Source organism: Pteronotus mesoamericanus, unplaced genomic scaffold (assembly GCF_021234165.1).
Source record: "Pteronotus mesoamericanus isolate MK-2021 breed Mesoamerican mustached bat unplaced genomic scaffold, CSHL_Meso_final scaffold_1186, whole genome shotgun sequence".
In the NCBI taxonomy this organism is placed as follows: domain Eukaryota; kingdom Metazoa; phylum Chordata; class Mammalia; order Chiroptera; family Mormoopidae; genus Pteronotus; species Pteronotus mesoamericanus.
In genome coordinates, this window is record NW_026555302.1 from 9,252,079 (window position 1) to 9,274,129 (window position 22,051).

Consider the following 22,051-nt stretch of genomic DNA (forward strand, 5'->3'; position numbering starts at 1 on the left):
TGCAACAGCACTCTCACGTGAAAACGACCAGGGCGCACTCACTGCCTGTCGGCACGTGCCTAAGCAGATCACCGAGGTCCTATGCAATCACCCGCAAATGTGCTTCCTCTGTCAGAAACTGTGGACTGCGCCTGCTGGAGTCCACTGAACCAGAGCGCTGTGAATTTTCCATCAGCGTTCATCTTCTCACCCACCTGGCTCTCGCCTTAAACTGGGAGGACAAGGAGGGAGCTGGCCTGCCAGCCTCCCGTGTGAGAGTCTGGGCTTTTCCTGGCGCAGGGGAAGGTCCTGGGCGAAGTCACACTGAGTCTGCCCCACAGTAGGAAGACTGAGCACTGACTAGAGGGGCAAAGGTGAGCCAGAGAGCATGTCTCCAGGTGTTCTCCCGCCCCACTGGAGAACTCTAGCTCACGAGCAAAGCGTGTGTCTCCTGGCACCGCTGGGAATGCCGTGGCTGGGGTTTGGCTGGTTTAATAAAATCAGAAAAAAATACCTACTATGGTCAGACTGCTAGTAAAGTTCTGGGTAAAAAACGACTTTGATTTTCTCCTGTACCTAATTTATGATAGGGAAAGAATAGCTACTGTTTACTGAATACATGGAGTTTCTTTTTCTGAAAATATTTGTTTGTTTAGAAAAAGGCCCGTTTTCTGAAACCATTTATGGAGCAGCCGGCCCCAGGCAGGCACTGGGCTGGATCTGAGTTATCTCGTTTAATCCTCGACCCAACACCCTGGTGTGGGCGTTACTCTCAAAGAACAAAGAAGAGCGAGACCCGGGAGTTAAGCGACTTGGTTGAAGTTACTCTGGACACAGAGAGGGACAACCGGGATTCGACCCGGTCTGGCTGTCTCCAAAGCCCTTCCTCTTCAGTATGCTGTAAGAAGCTTTTGTTCTTCTGATCGCCATGCCTTTGGAAGAAAGGCACCCCATCTTCTGGGACTAGGAGTGTGCACACAAAAGCCCAGGGAAAAAAAGACAAAGCAGAGACTATGTAACAATACTAATAGCTAACTTGTACTGAGGGTTATGCTCTAAAAGCAAATTGACTGAATCTTACGCTTCATAGTTAACTTAATTTGTTCCCACACCAGCTCTATCAGGTGGATGTTATTACTTTTATCTTCACTTTACCTGTGAGAAGACCGAGGCAGAGATAAACCCTTCCCAGCATCAAACAGCGAATATGCATCTACACTGGGACGGGCCCAGGCAGTTTCTCCCAGAGGCACCATCACGGGCCCCAGGCTGTCCCCTGACATGTAACACTCGGGAAGCTCCTAACACTTAAGGGAAGTGATGAACAGGGCACAGACTCTTTTAAAGAGCACCTAGATGAAACTACAGGGGATCTCCTACGGGAAAGGATTATCTTTCCAGAAAGCATACCCAGTCAACCTGCTGGTCGTGACTAGGAAATACACCTGTGCAGGCAGAGAGAGGACACAAACACACAAAGTCAAAACAAATCAAACAAGGATTGGACGACCCAGAGGTCCTAAGACTATCCCCAAAACAGCGGCCTGGGATTTACAAAGAGGGAGCGGGTGCAGAGAGGGCCCGTACGGGCCAGGGGCGGTCCACTTACTTCCTGACTTGGCTCTCCACGCTTCCCACCACGTAGTGGCCAGGTCTGCACTCGTATCTGCAGGTGGAGCCCACGTCATGGTGGCCCTGGAGGCAGTGCGGCAGGAGCGGGCTGGCGTTCGGGATGGCGGGGGGCGCGGCGCACTCCAGCCTGCAGTAGGCCTCGGGGAGCGACCAGAGCCCGTCCTCCAGGCAGGTCAGCCACGGGCTCGGTCCTGACTCCGGGAAAGAGAAGTGCAGGTGCTCAGAACACAGAGTCCAGTAACGCGACAACATCGGAAAGAACCAAACCTGCCACCGCACTGGCCGTCTTAGAAAGTATATTATTCTTCATTTAGCAAGTCTCTAAAATCTCAGGGCACATGTCTAGCCTATATTTCTTACCCACAGAACCACCAGTGTGACCTAATATATGGAACAGAGGCCAAATAACGATTCCTTGGCATCAATGAAAGAAGGGCTATTCACCCAATCATGACCTCTTCCTACCTACAGATAGTAGAAACATAGCAGTGACCGTGTCCTGGGATGCATTATGATAATCACAGGTTGCTTTTATAGTGCTTACTGTAATACATACCAAGCACTGTTCTGAACACTTTACACATACTAACTCATGTAAGTGTCAAACCTCGAGCAACCGTATAAAATTGGTGTCATTGTCACTCCGTTTGGCAGAAGAGGAAACTGGGTTTAGGTGACTTGCCTGAACTAGTCAGAGGCAAGGGCAGGGACTGAACTCAGGCAGTTTGGCCGCAGAGTCCTGTGTTTCTCCACCACAGCACAGGCCTGCTAGAAGCCATGGCTTCTCCAAGTTGCAATCCATAGACTTCTCCTGGTTGCGTCACCAGCCCGCCCCAGACCTAAACCAGAATCTGGCAACGCGGGGCTCGGGGACCTGCTTTTGTAATGAGCCACTGTCAGGCACGCAGGAGTCTGCGGAGAGGCAAAGAGCAGGCGTGGGGGCGGGTGGGCAGGCCCTTCCCTTTTTCGTCTGTGACTAGCAGTGCAGCCAGGGAAAAATCTGTTGACTACGTTCTTATCTATAAACCAGAGCTCAAAGCACCTGACTCACAGGATGGTTGTAAATATTAAATTAAAGTGTCCATGATAAAGTGTAGCGTTATTAATATTATCAGAAAACTGTTGTTTGGCTTGACTGCGGAGGATATGCAGTCAAACAAAAGCAGAGGAAGATGTTAGTTTCCTTCGGGAGCGAAGTCCCGAGCCAGGATGTCCCTCCAGGCCATCGGGAAGAACGGCGTTGCCTTCTGGGACGTGGCTGGGGTTATCAGAAGTGGGCGGTCCATCAGAGCAGATGGGAAGTGTCGGGGCGCAGGAAAGATCCCCAAAACGCCTCCACAGAGAGAGGGACTGCAGGGTCCCTGCCCACAGTTCCTGGCCGGCCAGACAATACCTTGAAGCTTGGCTGGAGGGACACAGGAGATGGAGCAGCGTTTCAGGAAGGTCGTTCCCTCAGAGCAGGAGAAGTTCGCGTAATTCACCAGAGACGGGTCGGGGACACCACAGTCGAGGGGCGCACAGCTCACTGCCCAGTCCCAGTGTCCGGAGGAACACGTGAGCAGGATTTCCCTCTAGAAAAAGAGAGTTTTCCTCTGTCGCGGTCACATTAGAAGGCTTACACAAAGAGTTTCCCGGTGACAATTTGCACAAACATTAAAGACAAGTGAAAGCTATTTTGCCTTTCTCCCTCTTCCAGCCTTATCGTCTTAACATAGAGGCTCCCGACTCTGAGGCTGACGGAACGTGCCTGACTGTGTGAGAGAACCACTGAAGGAGGTGGGTGCCCCCCGAGGCCAGCTCCTGGCTGTCCCCAGCGTGTCCCTCCCGTTGGCTCTCTACGCTCCTCCGCCCTGCTCTGTGCCCAGAGATGCCTGCCCCTGTGCATTTCAAGCCTCTGCCCAGGGCGCACAGCAGGAGACTGGAGAGGGAGGGGGAAGAGAGGTCAGGTGCTCACCCTCCCTGCCCCCTCTGCAGGGGGCACCGCAGGTCAGCCCCGCCGCGGGGCAGCCCTCTGCACACAGCCCCTGTGCTCCCCTCCCGTGGCTCCTCTGACTGCTCCCTACGATCAGCCTTCCGGGCCTGGGGGTCGTTTAAGCCCCTTCAGCTCTGGGAGGCCACACTGTCTCCCTGTACTTTCCCTCGATCCTGCTGCCACCTTTGCAAGTAGTCCCTTCATTAAATTCTCTCAATGGCCCGTTTTTTAGCATGTCCATCGGTTTCCTGTCAGGACCCTTCCTGATGAGCCAACTAATAAAGAATGGTGCACAGTGTCTAAGGACAGTTGAGAATCAATTCACATTAGGTACCTTCCAAACCTTATGGTTAAATTTGAGATTCCAGCCATTTCCCTGGGCACCAGTTCTGTAGGGTAGCCCAAGTCCTCATCCCCACTCAATAAATGAAGAGACACTGACTGAGCACCTGGAAGGGCGAGGTTCTATCCTAGGTTTCCATAAACAAGGTGTCCTCAAGGAGCTAATAATCTACCTGCAGAGTGAGTCACAGGTGGGACCAGTGGCTCATAAAACACCTGAAGGGGAACGAATGGAAAGGAGAAAGAGACAAAGGGAGAAGGAGGAAATGAGGTACGGAAAAGAATGCAAGAGAGATACTTGTGTTACATCCTATCCCTTTCCACAATGACTTGAGAGAATACAATCCAGAGAATGAAAAAGGTAAGGCAGAAGAAGTAGGAAATGGGGGCCACAAGGGAAGAAAATATAAACCTACAGAAACTACAACAGTGTCATGTGCACATGCTTGTCCTGTGGGGCTGGCGGCAGGACTGCCCATCCTTGGGGAGCAGGGACGGCATGGAGGGGGAGGTTCACGGAGTCGGTAACGCAGGGGCTGGGTTGTGAACGATGAATGGGACTCTGGAGGGGACAGAGGAGGAAGAAAATGTTCAGAGGGAGGGGAACAGAATGAGCAAGGACTGAGGGACATGGAAGCCCAGAGCTTGTTTGGGAGAAAGAACAGCTGTCACTCTAGCCAAAGGGTCACCAAAGGTCAGAGAGAGGGAGAGGGGAAGGGGGTGACTCTGTGGTTCCGCCAGCTGTCCCGCCAGGAGACCACAGGGGCCACAGCCAAAGGTAAAATGACTAGTGAAAGCACCTGTCACCCCTGACACCCGCTCCTGGCTACCAGCTCCTCCCTGTTTCCCAATGTTTCCCTGTTGCCTGCCAGGAGGACCCGAGTCAAAGCCAGACACATTTTTCTGTTTAGTTTCAGTTCTTGTGTCAACAAGAAGCAAATATCCCCTGCTGTCTTGTGATCACGAGCAGGGTTGTATAATTTCCTTAGTGGGGCCAGCCTCAGGTGACAGGAGAGGTCAGCGGGAGAGCGGACTCCACCACACGGTCGGTAAAGCGTGGCCTCCCATCCCAGACGCAGCCCCTTGCACACTGGCCGCCTGGTCGCCTGGCCGCCTGGCCGCCTGGCCCGGACCACAATGGTCGCTTCAGGAATGCCTCCCGGACTCTGCGTCTATCGCGTGGTTTTTCTCCTGACTTTGCTAAGGATTGCCCGTTTTGTTTTTGAATTTACCCTTAATTTTAACATATCGCAAACACTGTTGTTTCTTCTCTCCCCTCCTGCACCTATCACATGAATGTATTCAGTCCCTACACTTTTTTTTTTTTTTTGAGGGAAGGTCCTTTTTCATTTTTTCTCTTTTCTAGAGCAAGTTAAGAACAGGTAGGTGATCAGAGCATCCTATCACCCAAGGTATACTAAAACCTTCTTTCTATGAAGAACCCAAACCACCGAGACCAATGGCTATGTCCTTGAATTCTGACTCACTCTAAGCAAGTGAAATTCTCCATCAACACAGGCACAAAATGAAAACAAAAGCTCCTTTATTCCAAACTATTGATGCCAGTCACGTGTCCACTCCTCCCTCTCTGTGACACTTGTCTCTGGGTTTCTCCTCAAGCTCCACTGTCTTTGGCCTAATGTGTCCTCTCTCTATTTCCCATCATGGCCATGTTTTCTAAGGGCTAATTTCAAGTTGAAATTGCTCTGTAGAGCGCCAAAAACTCTCTAAAGAAAAGATGGGAAACAGAATGTTGAGAACACAGCATTATACTCATAATAACGGCGGCTTACCAAAGTGTTCTGGGCCTAGCGTTCTGCCAGAAGCTTTCAAATGATTTCCAATCAGTCATCACAACAACTCAATAACATAAATACTTCTGTTCTAATTATTTTACAAATGTGGAAACAAACCAGAAGAGGTTAGTTTCTTTTGTTTGTTTGTTTTTACCTAAAATTATGTACCCAATAAAGAGTGGGGCCAAAATTTCATTCCAGGTCTTTCTCCTGAGCCACGCTCTCACCTCCAAACCACCTTAAAATACTGGAAATGATACTGTGGTGGCTCGTGGAAAGTTGGAAAATTCCACCAAAGCTACAGTCATGATATAATCCCCACCTCAGCAGCAGAGGGAAGAAAAGCAAAGTCTTTCTCTCCAGCCTCCTTGTAAGAAGGGCTGGAGAGCAGGACAATGAACCGCAGACAAGCTGGCTGCAAACTGGTGACAAGGCTGCACTGTGACATTCTCATCTTGAAGCCAACAGAGGGGACTGTCACTTCTGATGGGAAGACGAGAACAGGGACAAGAATGGACCAAGCGCTCCTGTCCCCTGCCCACCTGGAGAGGAAGTGACACTCCAGGGGGTGGGGCACGGCAGAGGCTCTTCCGTCCCTCACTTTTCTGCAGAGCCAGGCTCCTCCTGGCCCTTGTGAGTCCGCAGGTCTCCTTTCAAATGACTGGCGCCCACCTGCCCTTCCCCGATGGGGCCCGGGACAGGAGCATGGGGACCTTCCCTCCCCAGGAGCTCAGCCCAATGACACAGGTTTCCAACTCACCTGCACGGGCCTCAGGTACTGCCCACTGCTGGCCTGAAGGGCAAACCCCCTTTGACAGGTGACAGCGCACTTCATGTGACCTGCGCCACCAGAGGTACAGTTCACCACATCCGTGTGATCAAGCAGCAGCGGCGCACAGCTGCTCTGCTCCCCGCAGGGCCGGTGGACACAGCTGGGGACGACAGAAAGAGCAGCGTCTTAGGCTGACCCAGAACCAGTGGGCAGTGGCAGCGACTCGGCAGCTGCGCCTGGAAAGGGCCTCAAAACCAAAGAGAACATTTTTTTCCCAAAACTGACATTGAACGTGTCACCTCCTTCTACAGGACCTGGAGCCACTCAACATAAAATAAACAAGAACAGTGTCAGCTAAAAAGTAAATTTTTAAAAAGATTTTAATCATTTATTTTTAAAGAGAGGGAAAGGACAAAGAAGAAGAAAAAAAACCAAAACATCAATCAGTTGCCTCTCGCACACCCCAACCAACCAGGGACCCAGCCCACAACCCAGGCATGTGCCCCGACCAGGAATCGAACTGGTGACCTTTCAGTTTGCAGGACAATGCTCACCCCACTGAGCCACATTCAGCCAGGGCTCAGCGAGTAAGTAATTATTAACTGACTTTGTATAGCTCCTCCAAGAGGACAAAATGATGATGAGACAAGGTGGGAAGCATGTCCCCAAAGTTCTAAATGGCATCAGATATGAACAGTTCAGGGGGTACCTTCAAAATATCTAACAACCAGTACTGCCAGACCCAAAACAATCCAAACAGACCCAGGGCAAAGGCCAGGAGCGAACCATGGGGGCTCCTGGCTGTCCAGCATCAACCTTTTGGTTGTTTGATTACCAGTTGGTCCTGGGGGGCCCTGGATGAAGGGTCTGGGTCCCTGAGACGGCAGAAAAGACAACATGGATTTACTCATCGATATGTACACCAGAGAAGCAGCACTGGCCGATCAGAAATTGAGCCCATGGCAGGAAGAGGGCACACAGGTACCAAATCACTGCCACAGCTTGGCCTTGTGCTTCCGGGGCGTCTTCTCAGCAGAGAAAGGCTGCTGCCTGCATCTGTAGGGCCGTCATCCAGGGGCAGGAGAGAGTCCAACTGCCCACAGGTCAGGGAGACTCGGCCTGGACCGGATGTCAACAAGGTGCGACAGAGCAAAAAAACCCCCCTCGGCAAGGTGGAACTGCGGGCGGGCGCCGTCTGGGCGGGGTCCCGGCTGTGCCATTCGCTGCCGCTGTGGCTGTTGCGGGGTCCCCCACACCCGCGAAGGTCGGGACAATAACGGTGCACGCCCCACAGGGCTGTCATTGCTCCAGAGTCAACCCCCTCCACAGCCCCACCGCACATGGCCCAGGTCCTCCCCTCAGCGGCCTGTTTCTACTGGCCACCCACACTTTTCGTTTTCCCACTTCTGCACGTTGGCTCCATTTGCTGAGATTTCTAAAAGGCTTCCCTTCCCCAAGAAGCCCTTCCAGGTGCCTTCCTACTTTGAGCCTCCCAGGGGAATTTTAAAAGATATGTAACTCCCTTCTAATACTGCTTTTACTCTGCCTTGCATTACAATCACAGATGCATTTGCTTGTTTTTTTAGTTAAGTAATTTACTCATCCTTTGTCTCACAAAGCAATCACTACCTAAATGTCTCCTACATAGAGAGAAAAGTCAGTCCACGGCTATCACTGTGGGAAATGTGTTACATTTTATAGTGGCAGATGGGGACCTGGAATACAAAAATATCATCATCAAACGGTGATCTGACCATCTTGCCCTGCTCGTTCATTCGTTCATTAAGAAACACCTACTGAGTACTTACTATTGGCAGGGCCCTGGTCTGGGTATTGGGGTTTCCTTAAGGAACTCAGTCTAGTGGGGGAGACCAGCAATGTATGTCCTTACTTTTGGTGGTGTTGGCAGTGATGCTCAACATTAGCCAAGATAACTACTGTGAATCTCATCATCAATTTGCTTTATCTCTCCTTGACTTGTGTTAAGTGTTCAGTGACTTGATCAAAGAGTGGGGCAACAGTGTGAGAGAGTGGAAAATAAAATGTCATTGACGATGCACATACTGCCCTGAAATAATTGAGAATTGATTTAAAAAGCACAAGTTCAAAAAAGATGAATTTGATCTGAAGATGTCTGCCCCCAGTCATGCGTGTATCAACGGGACTGAAGTCACATGCCAGTGACACGTGCACTTCTTTTATCCATGCATTTTAGGTACAGGATGAAGGGGTTGGAGTTGAGTAGGACGAAGCAAAGTCGTGACTTCTTTCAGCCCTGATTATTCTCTGTGAGGCCGTGGTATACCTCGGACACTCCACAGAGCCCCCACAGAAGGAGAAATATGAGTTGGGGGAGGGGTTGTTGATTCTCAACAAGGATTTCCCAAATCCAGCGCCATAACTGTGTAGGCAATACAGAAAATACATCTTTGTCTCTGGGCCTCTCTTCCACCTACCAGGACAAGGGATCTGAAACCTGGCTATTCTTCATGGGATGAGATGAGAAGAGCTCATTAGTGATGCTAAAGACCTCCAAGTTCCAAAGATGCTTTGTGCCCTGATGTCTATAAAATGTGTGTTGTTAAGCAGGGAGTACAGGAAAACAGAGAGTCATTAACAGTTGTGGTTCATGTCAGCTTATTGCCAAGAAATTAACGTGAAATAGCACGTGCTGTTTTTCAGCGACTCCATCCCATTATACCATGTCATCCTTGAGGACGAATCGGAGCTGAGATAGGACAAAAAACAAATCCTGTGAATGAGCCTTCTTCCATCATGATGGGGTTTCAATAACTACTGTTGCTATGACTACCAGTGTCCGAAGTCCTTCCAGCATTGGCAGAAGGGAGGGAGAGACAGGGGAGCACAGACGAGGGGGAAAGTGACATGAAATAAAACCAAGACCAAAAAAAAAAAACCACCAAAACCAGACCTGTTTATGAAGTGAGAAATGGTTTCAGGGCAGCTGCTGCAAATTCTTTCACTAGCTTATATTTCCATTTGCTTCCTTTTTAAGGAATTTGTTTTACGAGGACGGTGTTTGTCAGGTCGTTAGCTTCTGATGGCATCTGGTACCAATTGTAGACTTTTCTTCCTCACACCTCAACCCCAAAGCCCTTCTGTGTTTCTCTTCCACTACAAACACCGCTTTTGTGAGTGAAGTGGTGTTCTCCATTTTCCCACCCTCGCGACGCAAGTCCCCTTCCCACCGAGTACTACGTAAGCTCCAATAACGCACAGATAATGCTAATAGTAAACACAGTTTTAAAACTCCTCAGAAGCTCTCTTCTTAGAGCTTTTGGACACATGTTAATGACAGAGGCAGCAGACCTGCCCCAAAGAGGTGGGAAGTTAGGTATTTATCTTGGTTTGACATACAAGGAAACTCAAGCTGTTTGGAGACTGGCTGGAGGCCACACAGCGAGTCGGAGGAAAATCCTCGGGCTGGATCTCGGAGCCCTTGCTCTGGGGCCAGCCTAGACCACGAGGCCATCTCCCTGGGGCGGCGGGAGAGGGGGGCCGCTTCCCTGCTGCTTTCTTCTCAATTCGAAAGCTAGCAGCACAGGCCAGGGTGAGCCAGGAAGCTCCCTAGCAGGGCAGCTGGGGGAAAGTATAGAATATTTAACAGTCCGTCTCAGTTCTGAGCAGTTTTCTCTTCAATGACAGCAAATCCATTTGGCCACATTTGTCCAGCTGCCATGGTCTGCAAGGTGCCCTGCTAAGTGCGTTTACTCTGTTGGCAACAGCTCCTCATCTTCCACCCATTTTTTCCAGATCTTTCCTCGCACCTCATCACAACGTGTTCTTAGGTAAGCATACGATGAACCCAGTCAGATGTGATTCACAGGTATTTCCATTTTAACAGGAGACACAGTTTTAAGCCAAAGGAATGGGTTTCTCAGGATGGAATTTTAAGTCAGGAAGGCCTCAGAAAGCACACTCTGTCAGTGAGCACCTACTGTAAGCCTAGCTTTGCCTTTTGTCTGTCCACGTCTCTGGATAAGCTTCCCTCTCTCTTCTGGCCCTCATTCCTCAAAGTCACGATATGTGAGGGGTTAAAAAAAAGGCTTCCAACTGAAGAATCCCTGTTCCCCAAACTGTCCTGTTCTTGAACGTAACCTGCTGTGGCTGCCCAGGCACAGACTTGGCAGTGTCCCGCTGTAACGTGGGTGCACTGCCTTTGTTGCCGGGCCTTTGGGTGATGCCGGTACTCGGAAGCCTCTGGGGGCAAAGCAGCACAGAGGGCTGACCTTGCTGCACCACGAGGAAGGCTTCCTCAGCCAGGCTGTGCATGACCCTCAGGGAATGTTAAAAACTACAGGTGCCCAGACTTGTGACCCGGAGGCTCTGATTCCATGGGCCTCCGCTGGGATCCTGGCGTCTGTGAGTTTTTAAGTTTCTAGGATGTCAATGCTCACCAGGAGCAAAACCCAGCACCATAAAGGTCTGGGTGTGTGTAGCCTGAAAGATGTCAATAAATTCCATAGGCCAAGGCTGGAAAATAACAGGGCCGATTCCAGGAGAAACTGGTCCCACTGCTCAGTCACTACGCTTTTATGTATTAAGCACAAATTATCACGTAGAAGCCACATGATAGACCAAAAGCATAAAACATGCCCCTGTTCTGGAGAAACTTTCAATACAGCAGAAGAGAGAAAATGAGTCATGGGTTACTGAGAAGACATTCACGGCCGTTTCAGAGCAAGTGCTATCTCTGGTTGGGATTTGACAGCGATGAGTGAAGAGGACAGGGAAAGCAGAGGCGATCACAGCCTGGAACGTCCCCTTCAATGCTTTGCAGACAGGACACAGGGCAGGACACCACTCCCAACACCTCAACAAAAGCCCTGCTTCTTCCCTACCGAAGAGGACTTCTTTTTTTATGAGGAAAATTCAGTATGTGTGGGTCTCTTTAAATTTTGACTAATATTGAGAACTTACACTGAAAGAGGCTGACATCTCTATTTAAAGGGAGACTAAGAGGCAAGTCCCCAAAGCTCTCCTCTGCTGTCAGCATGGGTGGGGAGCAGGGTAAGGCTGCCACCAGGAAGCAGACGCCCTCCTCTGCAGAGGGAGTAGACGGGCCACTAACAAGCTTGTCCTGAGCATGCCTCAGGGCACGACAGACCAGGCGTGGCCTAGCTTTCCATTCCTTGAGGCTGCGGCAGGGAAGAGGGCCTGGCTCTCGGCAAGGCCCACGTCTGGGAAGCTGGACGACTCCTGACAAAGAGGCAAAGCGCTGGCTGTTCTGCCCACAGCCTAGGTCCACGGTTCTCCTAAGGACCTGAGCCACGCTGGAGGAATTGCAGGAGGCTCTGACATATTCCAGGGTCAGTCAGAATCAATCGACCTGTTTCTCCCATGTGAGGGTTGAAAGAAGATAAGCTAAAGACTCTATTTCTTGCATATAACTGCAGGGGGTGGAGGGACACAGAGAGCGACCTCTAACCATGATCTTCGGGGAACCAGTTTGTTACAACTGAAATGGACCTTAGAGGTAATCCAACCCAAACTGTTCATTTTAAGAGGCCAAAAGAAATGATGGAGTATTCCAGAACTTTCTATCACACAAAGACAATATAATAACAAAAACTGAACTCAAAATCAGAATGACATCAGCTCATGAAATTTTCTAGTCAATATCCCACTCCCCCTCCAGCAGACAGAGAAAGCTGACCACAGTTGATCTCTGGAACCCAGGCGCATTTGGGAGAAACCACCTGGCATGTGTGCCACACGTTTTGAGGAATGGCAGGATGTGGTGCTGAGGAACGGAACCCACGTGACCCGAGCTCAGGCCTTGGCCCACTAATGCTATTGTCCATGACCTTGGGGAAGTCTCTCAACCTCTCCGGCCCCCTGTCTGCAAATCTGTAAATTGATGGGGTGGAGCTAGGTTCTGTTGAAGGGCCCTTCCAGCTCTAACGTGGTATTTCATTTCACAGATGAGGTGCTGGTGGTATTGGGGTGGGAGTACAGAAAACCAGGAACGGGCAGGATGTGGTGGAAAACCGAGAGAGAGTTTCACATGATCCTTCTTGCCCACTGTGCGTTTTTTGCTTACTGTCCTAACCTTTCCAGTTGTTTAGTTAAACCAAGATCGCAACTCACTGATCCAAGAAGTGCCACCTTTGACCAAACAGCAATGCTGGTGGTTTCAGCAGAAGCAGCTCTTTTAAGGTTAAATAGTAAAAGAGGATCAGATGTCTCTCCATTCCCCCACTGTGTTTTATTGATTCTTACTGAAATAAGAGGGTGCGGGCAAAGAAGGAATGTATGCTTGGGATTCGGCAGCAGATGGTGGACGGAATGTGGAGTGGACTGGAAGAGACTGAACCCTCATCAATCTTCCCACCCCCAGCAGCAGAACCAAATAATAATGCTCGCGTCCATCCTTAGAGAGCTTTGCTGTTTCTCCAAACCAACGCAGGCCTCCCTCTGGCTCCCCGCTCGGCCTCCCTCTCACTCTGGCCCCATCTTTGTTCTACTGGGCGGGGACCATCCACCTCATTGGGCAGAACTCTGCTGGTCCTTTGGGGAGCTTCTCTGAAGGATCCTACCAACTGGAAAGGGAAAATGAATTCCAGTTCTTCTCTGAAGACTCTCGTCTGAGAGCAGCAGAGGGGTCCTGGCAGCAGCTCTCAGTCTCCCCTCACCTGGCTGAGAAATGAGGAGCCGCTGTGCCGGGGAGCGGGGGCGCACTCCCCTTCACTCCTGTAGCCGGGAAGGCGAAGGCCTCCCCTGCCTCTCTGCTGAAGTCTCTGCTCCGAAGTTGGCCCCTCCAAATGTCCCTGTGGGGAGATGGCCATCTCTTTCTAGAATGTGACCTATTTGTAAGTTCAGGACTGGACTCTGATGGCCCCAGTACCGGGTAATTTGCTTTGCTCATTTCTAAGTCTGGGCCCAGTTTTTACCACGCCTGGCTGTAACACCAGGAGTCCCTTCCAAATGCCCCCTGTACTTCTAAAGAGAAACAGATTTACGTCGCATAGCCAAAAGCACTCCCTTTCAAAGGCCCCAGGTCACCAAGCTTCAGAACCCATGATTTTAATGTAGATTATAAAATATGTGGACTACCACAGCAAGAGTCAAAACAACTGCTGGCTAAGCGGCAGGGAATGTGCTTCCCAGCACCGGGGGAGCAGAATCACCCACCAGAAACAACGGCAACAACTACACGCGCGCGCACACGCACACTTTTTTCCTACAGCTTGCCAAGGCAGTAACCCTCTCCACGCAGGGCACTTCCTCATAAGGAGTGATCACTGCCAACTCCCCCTACCTATCATCCGTCCCTGGGTACCAATGAAACTATTAATTCAGGAATGACACTTCCCCAGCCACAGTCACAGGCCAGGCCTAGGGAACTGTGGAACCCATGGCGTCGAGTGAGGGAACAGCAGAATCCCATGAGGAGGGCTGGGTAGGCATGAGCTTCTCTCTGCACTGCGGCCAGAGCAGCACCCACGGGGCAGGAAGGCGAGGAGGTGGCTTCTCTGGGGCTCTACTTAACTCTGTATAAGTTGAGGATTTGCGAGCCAACACCTTAAGTGAGTTCCAAATTTACTCTAAAAGTAGAACTTAAAACACATGCAGGGCCCCTCTGGGACTCTCCCTCCTCCCCCTTGGCTTCCTCTCCCTATGAAGTTTCTGGACTCCCCAGTAGAAGCTTCACGTTGTTCCCATCATCCTGTAATCCCAGAATTTGTCAGTCCTTGGTTGACATCAGATTTGGAAGCTTACTCCCTTCTTTTGCTCCTCCTGGCACTCCGAGCCTTGCAACATCAATGGCTTGTGTGCTTATGGAGAAATGAAGGTCCAGGAAGGGAAAGGATGGTCCTAAAATCATGTGGTGAGACTAGAATGCAGCCAGAATCAAGTGGCAGGGGTCCGGGCACCAGGCTTGCCAGCCCCCCTCCAAGTCACCGCACTTCCTCTGCCTACAGAACCAGACGTGGCCCGAGAGTCATTCCAACTAGAACTTATGGTCAAATCTGTCAACAGTGCCTGTCTACTTGGCTGGCTGGCAAAATGACAAAACCCTAGAAATATGGGTTTGTTTTTGTTTTTTGTGCTCTCTCCACCAGCTGCCATGAATAGAGATCATGAAGACAGCTGGGACCTGAGCAAAATTGGTGATCAGGTGACATTTTAAACTCATCCCCCCCTTCATCACTTTTTCTGCTGTTCATGTCCCCCAAACTCCCCGATGCCTGCACTGAGTTACCTTCCAGCAGGGCCCTGGTCTGCTTCTGAATCATCAAGGGGCATGAGAGAATGCTCGTGGTGTAAACAGTTGCTAATGACTTAGAACATTTCTACTTCTAGCAAAGTTACTTGTGATTTTAAAGAGACCTCTACAGATTGTTAAGACTTGGAGAAAAGGGTTCCTTAATCCTTTCAGATACTGTGATAAGGCATTAAGAGGCATTGTTTCAAAGTCATTGTTTTGAAACAAACCAATTCATCACAGATGAACACCAGCCCCCACGTCTTCCTAAGCTGTGTGCTCCTATTTCTAGCTTTTGACCAAAAGCTGTCACTTGACCAGTTCTCAGAATGTATTTCACTAAGCGCCATTGCAGACAAGGTAACCTTTTAATAAAGGCTATTTCTGGAATAGTCTAGCCATCCTCCAGTAATTGCCTAAGTGAGATCATATTCATGACCTTTTCTTTGTTCCTCTGTAACCCCATGAGAGCACACAGTTGAAAAGCCTCACACAGCTCACTGTGCCTCCCAAGCAGACCTGTCATCGTCCCCCAGGCCATCCATCATCGGCCGGGCCACTCAGAGCCCCCCACCCCCGTGAGTGCCCCTCCTTCCCCCTATTTTACGGACAACTCATCCTGGGGAAAGGAAGTTGGGCAAGAAACCTAGGGAACAACTGAGCAGCTATAATTCTTTCCTTGCTTAAGAAACAAAAAACAGATTCAACGTTAATTTGCTAAACTGCTTTGGGGAAGGAGATAATCAAATGAGTAGAAATGCAATACATATTTCATTTCTATAGTGCCTTTCCCAGCAGCAAGAGAGAATAATTCCCATCATCCCCAAGCATTAAAAGGAAATCCTCTCCTAAAAATAAAAGATGAGGAACCAGGGAATAAACACAGTTTTTAACATGTAGCCCCTGACAGAAGGAAGGAAAGAATCTTTGTCTCTGTGAGGCCACCAAAAGGTGGGCAATCCCTGACCGTTCCCATTAGGACAGGTCGGGAAGGAAAGGCCTGGCAGCACAGGGAGGGAAAGTGCTGGCATTTCAAACCTCAGCGCCAGGTAAGCGAAGCACAACAGGAGTTGGTAAGGCGGCAGCAAGGAGGGTTCCAGGGAATGATGAAGCGTGAAACAGAATGAGGGACATAGAGACGGAATGACCTTGACTAAGGCCAGGCTCACCCACCGATTACAGCAGGGACGGAGCACCGGGCACTGGGCTGCGCTCTGGCTGCAGCCCCTGGGCTCAGGGGCCTTACAGCCCAGCCCCGGCCTACCCGCGCCCTGCAGTGTGACCAAGGATCAACCCTTTCAGACCCAAGTCCTACCATCTCCCAAATGGCAAACCCAGCCACCGCCCGCCCCCCGAAACATTCTCTGGGATTGCTGAAGCCATGAAGGGAAGTTCTATGGGAAAGGGGCTTTCCTTTCTGCTATATCCTCCCACGCCCAACCAAAATCCCATGTCTACAGTGAAGTCTCCAGGAACAACGGAAGGTAACCCAGAAACCCTCTGTACTCGACTGGGTGGCATAGGCTTTGTCTTTTCGGTCAGCAGATCCACCTTGTCTAGAAGGGCTAATGACATCTTTTGTGTCACAGCACAGGGTTCCATTGAAAGAGGGCCCTGAAGAGGCAAGGCTTACGGGGTAAGCCAGCCTGAGACGGCATTGACCCTGCGTGCTGCCCTCATTCATATATTACAAACAGAAAATTCTGAGATGTTGGTGATAGCTAACGTTGGGTTTTCCCCCTGGATTCTTTCTTCCTTCCTTCCTTCCTTCCTTCGCTATCCCTGCTTCAGGAATCAGAACTTGGAGAACAGAGGCTGTTCATAGAAGGCAATGGTGCCTAAACTGGTGAGCATGTACATAGACTCCAAACCAAACCAGATCTACACTGTTCTTTGATTTTTCATTTTTTAAAATCACATGATCCTCTTCTTTACATGAGCAAAAAAACAACAACAACAAAAAAAAAAAATCAAAAACCAAAAACCCAAAACACCATGGCAGTTATGCTAATAATGTCTACATGCTGTTTTATGTTACATACACAAGAGGCAGAAGCTGAACTCTGATATTACTTATTGTGATGTCCACAATAATGGCCTAATAGTAAAGGTTTTTCACATACAAGGTGATTCTGTTTAAAAGTTGTTGCCGCGCACGTTGAATCATACAAGAACACACTGTGTGTGTTCATTATTTTTTCCTGACTCCAACTCAGTTGTTCCCTAGGTTTCTAGCCCAGCTTCCTTTTCCCAGGATGATCTGCCCGTAAAATAGGGGGCAGGAGGACAGTTGCTGGAGATTCCCCGTGTCCTGGCTGATGATGGGTGGCCTGGGGGACGCCAGGTCTGCGTGGGGGACCCAGACTTTCTGTGTTCATGTTTCGTTCGCCTTAAGTAAACAGGAAAATGCAGGTTTATTCAGGAAAAAATGAAAGAAAGGAGAAAAATCTGGGGATACTGCTCATTAAAAAATGTTTTTTTTTTACTTAAAAATAATACCATTATAATGGCACTATCATTTAAAAAGTTAAACCATTTTAAAATTTAGTTATAGGACTCAGCGCACATTGACCGTTTCTGAAAGGCTGCTTTGCACAAAGCAAAGCGCGCATACACACTTACATACTCAACCAAAATTGCTGAAACAATTAAGTCTCAATTATTCAACATTATGAAAGTAATCAGAATGCAGATTATTTGAAAAATAACCACAATTTTTTCATTTTTAGGTTTTATATAATTTTATGATCTTCTGGGAAACAAACTGATAGTACTCATTAGCTTTACATTACTGAATACTATAGTAATTCCATTTGAGCCACAGAGCACGCGGCTGTGAAGACAGCTTGGGCTTAGGAATAGGGGGAAAATGAACTTGGGAATAAAATATGGACCATCCATAAGATGGACATGGTCTATCTAGATGGCAGAGAGCTGAGAGGACATTCTCACACAGAAAGGCTGCTCAGAAAACCTAACCTACGAAGAACTGGGGAGTGTCTATGAGAAGACCTTGCTCTTGGAATTACTGCTCTTCCCTCATGCTTTCGTCCTGCATGCCAATTCCTCGCATGTCCCTTGAGGCCCAAGCTGCATGGTAAATTAATACTATGTAACCATAGTATCTGCCTCTTTCAGGATAGAGGGCACACAAAGTTAGATGTTTGTAGCTCCAAGGCCTGCGCATGTGTGCCGCAAGCCCGAGCTTGCAGACTGCACTGGGTGGGGTCCCCACCTCCCAGAAGCCACACCCCAGTGTCACTGCCTCCACTTGAGTGTGGGCAGGGCCAGTGGCTTGCTTCTAATGACCTGAATGTGGCAACAGTGACAATGCCACTTCTGGCTGTGTCACCTAAGGTGGAACAGCAGTCTTGCTGAGAGACTCTCTCTCTTGCTGGCTTTGGAGAAACAAGCAACCATGTGGGAGCTGGCCTGTGAGGAGGCCTACGTGACAAGGAACTGTGGGCAGCCTCTGTGCCACATCCAGCAGGAAACGCAGGCCCTCAACCTTTGGGGACCAAATGCCAGCAACCATGTGACCTTCCCCACGTGAGCCTTCAGATGAGAACCCAGTCCTGGCTGATACCTCATTGTAACCTTACACAGAACCCAGTTAAGCCTGGTCTAAACACTTGATCTCCAAAACAGGGAGTATAAATGTGTGCTGGTTTAGACCGAAGAGTAGGTGCTAATATTGTTACACGGCAATAGAAAACTATTATGTACATAAACCAGGCTTTCAAAATTGTAGGTCCCCCTTTGGCTTACTTGCACTTCTAATTTCCAAGAGAGTAAAATATATTTTTTTTCTCAGGTTTTCTATCCTCTTAGGAGTGAGATTCTTTTCTGGCTGGGCTGGGACCCCACTGGAACCAGGTCAAAGTTTTTCTTTTTCTAATGACCCAACTCCCCTGGATTCTGCCCATAAAATTGCTCTAATCTAGAAATTCATTTCCTGAACTTGCCCCAAAGTCCCAAGTATGTTTTCAATTCCACCCTCTCCCACCTCCTTCGTCAAAGATCACTAGCGCACCTGCGTTACTTGGAGCCCACATCTGCATTTCTGGGTTTCAGGGTTTCCTCAGAATAAATATGCCATTTACATAAACACATCTACACTATAGGTGCTCTTTATTTACACCAGGGTCAGTTAAACTCTTGTTGCCCCAATGCAAACACGGCGTGAGGGAGGGTGGCAGGGTTTCTTGGACAGCGGCAGACATGAGTATGTTGCTGGAACAGTTTTCCATTCATATAATGAAACCTTTCTTTACTAAAAACAAACTACTTGGATTCTAGTCGTATTTGTGCTAATCTCAAATAAGGTGAATTTGTATACTCTGAGCCTGTTTCCTTGACTGAAAAAGGATTCCTAGCACACTGTAGGCACTTACTAAGCATTTCTGAATGATGCATAGTCTCCTATACACACACATGCGTGCACTGTATTAGACTTAACTGTTACATGAATCAACTGTCAATAATTCACAAAGATAAAAAGGATTAAAACATGACTACATAAAGGGAGTGAGAAAGCGAGAGTAGGAACAAGAGACAGAAGGAAGAACCCCAGTTTCCACAGGGATATTCATTTTAAAAGGTTAATATCCCACTCAATTTTCAATTAGAATACTTGGCTTTGACAAGCTATAGTGTAAGATAAACCTCAGAGCCCACTACAATTTTATATTTATGAGTACCTATTACTTGTTTTCCATCTCAATCAGAATGTGTATTTATACTGAATAAGCTAATGAGATATTTATACTTTATGTTTGCCTTGGACTTCAAATAAGTTCAAAACATTAAAAAAAGATAATGTGTGTTTCCAGTGAGGTCAGTCTACTTAGAAGTTATATTAAAAAGTGGTCTTATTATTACAGCTTGAGACTTGGAAAAAATCTCATCTGGAAGATAAAAGATGGAGAGAGAGGGGGCTTCCTCTTGGCCGACGAGCCCGATCCTGTCGGTTCCCGGCTTCCCGCCTCTCACTTGTCCCGGACCCAGCCAGTGTGGCCCAGAGGTGGGCCCTGTCAATGCTGCTCCTTCCCCAGCTGACGGGAGGTCACGCTCTGCCAGCCACAAAACTGGAGGGACAACGCAGAAGGAAGGTGTCTCGACCCCCACCCGGTTTCCTCTCCTTGCTCCTGCCACACTCACGTCCAAGGGAGCTTTGTCCTGCGGTGCTCACCCCTAACGAGTCCCAGTGACACCCTGCGAGTCCTAGCAAGTGCCACCAGCACCCTCGCTGGCTTCCCCACAGGTCTCAAAGGGGCCCCAGTGTATGACTTCCCAGCAAGTTCAGCTGCACCCCAATGGCAGCTGTCCAGCTGGCAGCTTCCTGATGAGCTCTCGTCAGCACCCCACTGGGGGGTGGCACGGGCAGCAGCACCAGCCTGTGAGACCTCAGCGAGGGTTCCTGCCACCCGGGGCACCACGGCCCACTCTCTGCGTTGAAGCCCCAGCTGGGCGCCTCTTTCACGTTTGTTCCTTCTTGTGACACTCTCCCCTCATTCCTACAAGTAATGGTTGCTCCCTCTGCCACCGTTCTGTGTATTAGGGTTCTCCTTACCCCTTAGTAGTTCATCCTCTGTTACTAGTTAATGGTTCTTTAGATTAAACTTTCCCCATTCTAATTACTTGTCCTGATGGGACCGGAGTAGTACTAGGAGACATTCACAAAGACAGAATTCGGAGACCAGGCGGCCCTGCCTTTGGGCCCGAGCACAGCACTGAGGCTCTCGTCAGTGGGAAACGGATGCTCGCAGTCCCCGGCGTGCAGTGGGGTCACAAGCCATCATCTCTGGTGATCGTGGTAAACAGCCACAGGGAACGTCGAAGGGCTTCTGGCCTTGGCCGCCAAGCTTGTCACAGCAGTGAAGGAGAAGAGAGCGCCCAAGCCCATGAGGAGAAGCCCCTTCCTCCCGCTGCGTCTCTCCGGAACCCTCCACGGACAAAGCTTAACGCTGTGCCAGCTGGCAAAGAATAAGGCCCGCGCTAGTGGTACAGAGTAGGGCAACCCGAGTGGGCACGGGGTTGAGAAGCGCACACTGAGGGTCGGCTGGTGCGCCTTGCGAGGGGAGGGTGGTGCGGCGGCGGCCGGAGGGATGCTCCCGGGCGGTGTTGGAACGTGCCACAAACGCTCTGCATCCCATTCTCAGTTAGCCTCACACACACACACACACACAATGAGGTCATTTCTCCCTGCTTCCCACTGAAATACCAGCAACGCAGAACAAGAAGAAAACTCTTACCAACACCAGAAACCAAGACAGACACCTGGGATCTGCGAGGATTCCTCCTGATTTCAAAATGCACAAGGGCTGAATTGAGAAACACCATTGGAAGCCGAATCATTCAATCATTTTTTTTTTCCCTGGGGAAAAAGCCCAGTGTATGACTTCCCAGCACGGAACGAAGCCATGCTCAATGGAGAGGGGAAACAGGGTGTTCTCTCTTTGCTCCCCGGCCCCTGTAGGGACCAGAAGGCGGGCACTGCTGTTCGAGGGTCACAGGCCTGTTCCCTGTGCATCAGTCCTCGCCAGTGCAACCCTTTCTTTGCTATTTCGCGACTTCAGGTCAGGGAGGACAACGAATTTCATGGGTGAAGGGGGAGTGGGGACAGGGGAGAACTAGCAAATGCCATTGGGTCCTGATAGATGATTGTCCCGAAGGTAAAAATGCTGCAGGGTATCCTTTATACCAGATGTTGGAAACCAGGAGATAAATTTTCAGAATAAAAGCATGGCGCAGTTTTATACAGAGAAATCCTACTATCTTTATACACAGGACAATGAAGCAATGTGCCCTGGGTTCACTGGCAATTGAGATAGAGAAAAGGTAACATCTTTTAAAAGGGCAATTACTTATCAAAGAAACGAACAAAAGGAAAGCAGAGGAGGAAGTTTTAATCCCAAACAAAGCAGAATACAAAGACAAAAGCCCTTAGAGGAGCATAAGGGTTGGCATGAGTTATAACGTAATAAAGATAAAACGGCCACAGGCAGTTACTCACCTAATTATTTAACACCAAAATTTAAAAAGCCAGAACTGTTTGTAATACAAAGGAAAAGTGAAAGAAGCACAATTGTTTGGAAGGTAATGTTGCATTCTCAACCTTTTCTAGAGCAGGTAGAGAGAAAAATCAATAGAGGGGAAGTGCAAATGATGAAGGGATGAGTTGTCACCAGTGTCAACCGCTGTGAGGAGCCCGTGCCCTGGGAAAGACGACAATGTTCTTCAGAGTCAACACTGCGGATCTGATGGATGCACCATTAGGGAGGGTCAGGGAGTTGCAATCAATGTTCCCACTGGGTTCATGTGACTGG

At 49.3% G+C, this 22,051-nt stretch overlaps 1 protein-coding gene across 1 annotated transcript in view; it reads right to left on the bottom strand.

Moving 5' to 3' along the window:
- The window catches only part of PAPPA2 (pappalysin 2), a 201,459-nt gene that overhangs the window by 55,776 nt on the left and 123,632 nt on the right, over positions 1–22,051 (bottom strand). Inside the window, exons 14-16 of the mRNA XM_054587725.1 lie at positions 6,482–6,653; positions 3,005–3,182; positions 1,589–1,802 (exon numbers count right to left, since the gene is read on the bottom strand). Coding sequence (XP_054443700.1) covers positions 1,589–1,802; positions 3,005–3,182; positions 6,482–6,653 — 564 coding nt within the window. The remainder of the gene's footprint in view (positions 1–1,588; positions 1,803–3,004; positions 3,183–6,481; positions 6,654–22,051) is intronic.